The sequence below is a fragment of the Myotis davidii genome, unplaced genomic scaffold (genome assembly GCF_000327345.1).
Source record: "Myotis davidii unplaced genomic scaffold, ASM32734v1 scaffold355, whole genome shotgun sequence".
Taxonomy (NCBI): Eukaryota; Metazoa; Chordata; class Mammalia; order Chiroptera; family Vespertilionidae; genus Myotis; species Myotis davidii.
Window position 1 is genome coordinate 476,521 of NW_006286818.1, and position 2,042 is coordinate 478,562.

At 62.3% G+C, this 2,042-nt stretch overlaps 1 protein-coding gene across 1 annotated transcript in view; it reads left to right on the top strand.

The window, feature by feature from the left end:
- Nucleotides 1-2,042, top strand: part of TRIM29 (tripartite motif containing 29) — a 56,671-nt gene that overhangs the window by 41,296 nt on the left and 13,333 nt on the right. Inside the window, 2 exon segments of the mRNA XM_015560625.1 lie at nucleotides 519-637; nucleotides 1,324-1,623. Of these exon segments, the coding sequence (XP_015416111.1) occupies nucleotides 519-637; nucleotides 1,324-1,623 (419 nt within the window).

A 2,042-nucleotide genomic window follows, 5' to 3' on the forward strand; every position in this document is an offset into this window, starting at 1 on the left:
GCGCCACGTGGAGAAGATGTGCAAGGCCGACCTGAGCCGCAGCTTCGTTGAGAGGAGCCATGCGGAGAACGGTGGGTCCCTTGTGGGCGACCCGCGGCCGTGGGCACTTTCCTCCCAGTCAGTCCTGGCTGCCTGCGCGGCTGGCACCCACCGACGGCCCTCAGTGTCCCCAGCCACCACTGCACCTGCGGTATTGGTACTGGATGCCGGGAGTGCAGTCCCCATTGAACTTGCTGCCAAAGGCAGGCAGCCTCTGCAAGGGGCCTCGGGGCAGGGGCCGCCTGCGGGCGCCGGCTCCCACATGTCTCCCTGTGGCCGCCCTCAGGCCGGGCGCTGCCTCTGCTGCCAGCCCCGTCCAGCAGCTGGGTGGGTGCTGCCCCTTCTTTTTTAAAAGCTATTTTATTGATGCAGAGAGGAAGGGAGAGGGAGAGAGAAACATCAATGATGAGAGGGAATCATGGGTTGGCCGCCTCCTGCACGGCCCTCACTGGGGACCGGATCCACGGCCCGGGCATGAGCCCTGACTGGGATCGAACCATGACCTCCTGGTTCCCTGCAGAAGGAGCAGCTGCAGCTCAAGGTCATCGAGCTCGAGGACGAAGCAGACAAGTGGCAGAAGGAGAAGGACCGCATCAAGGTGAGCTGCCCGGCGCCGCTGCCCCTCCCTCCCCAGCAGAGGCGGCCTCTGTGGGCGGCCTCAGCCCTACGCGGACTCCCCACCCTGGTCTTTTCCCGAGTTCCCCACTCCCTTTGGCGTTCTCAGTCGGGGCCAAGGGTACAAGTGGGTCTTACCCATCACCTGACACTCACGTGACATCATTCCAGGACAGGCAGACTCTAGAACCACCCACCTTCCAATGTCCCCTTGTCTGCTCAGGCCACCAGCTGCCAAAGGCTTGCCATTCCCCGTTCACTGTGCCGGGGAGGTTAGATGCCCGTGTGCCATGGTCTGAGTCATTGCAGACCACATCCGACCCATGACCCTGCCACGTACACATCCATCAATTCACTTTCTGGAGGTGCTGGTTCCTGGTTGAGGTTCCAGGGAGCGCAGCCTGACTCCCGGGCACTCTGCGGCCCGCAGCGTTGCCCCTGGGGCAGGGAGGACCGGTGGCGGCGGTGGGGCCACCGGTGGATAGGAACAGCGGCTGTAAACACTGGCCACCTCCGTCAGAACTGGCCTTTCTCCATGAGGCCTCCAGGGAGCTTCTGGGCCAACCAGGCCCTGGGGTGGGAGCGACCAGACTCTGCGCGGGAGCCTAAAGGCCAGGGCGGTGTCAGTGACGGACGCCTCCTCCCTGGGCACCCTCGCTCCGCCCCCAGAGCTTCACCACCAGCGAGAAGGCCATCTTGGAGCAGAGCTTCCGGGAGCTGGTGCGGGACCTGGAGAAGCAGAAGGAGGAGGTGCGGGCCGCGCTGGAGCAGCGGGAGCAGGACGCCGTGGGCCAGGTGAAGGTGATCGTGGACGCCCTGGACCAGCGGGCCCAGGTGCTGCAGGAGGACAAGCAGACCCGGGAGCAGCTGCACAGCATCAGCGACTCGGTGCTCTTCCTGCAGGTGCCGGGAGCCCCCATCTGCCCTCGCCCTCCCCCGCCTTCTAGGCCTCACTTGTCATCCATCCACGCTCCAGTCCACCTCTCCCCTTAATCCTCCACCCAAGCCCTTTCACTGCCTAATCCAAGGAGGCACCCAGTGCCACCTGGCACCCTTGAGCAGTGCCCCACCCAGCAGGAAGGAGCTCTGTGATGGATTAGTGATGCCTGCTCGGGCTGTGGAGTTGTGGCAGAGAAGTGTTGCACAGTTGTTGTCCTGGATCTTTCTTTAAAAATTTTTATTATAATATATATTTTTATTGATTTCAGAGAGGAAGGGAGAGACAGAAAAATCAATGATGAGAGAGAATCATTGATCAGCTGCCTCCTGCACTCCCCCCACTGGGAATTGTGCCCACCACCCAGGCATGTGCCCTGACCAGAATCAAACCCAGGACCCTTAAGTCCACAGGCCGACTCTCTATCCACTGCGCCACACCGGCCCGGGCC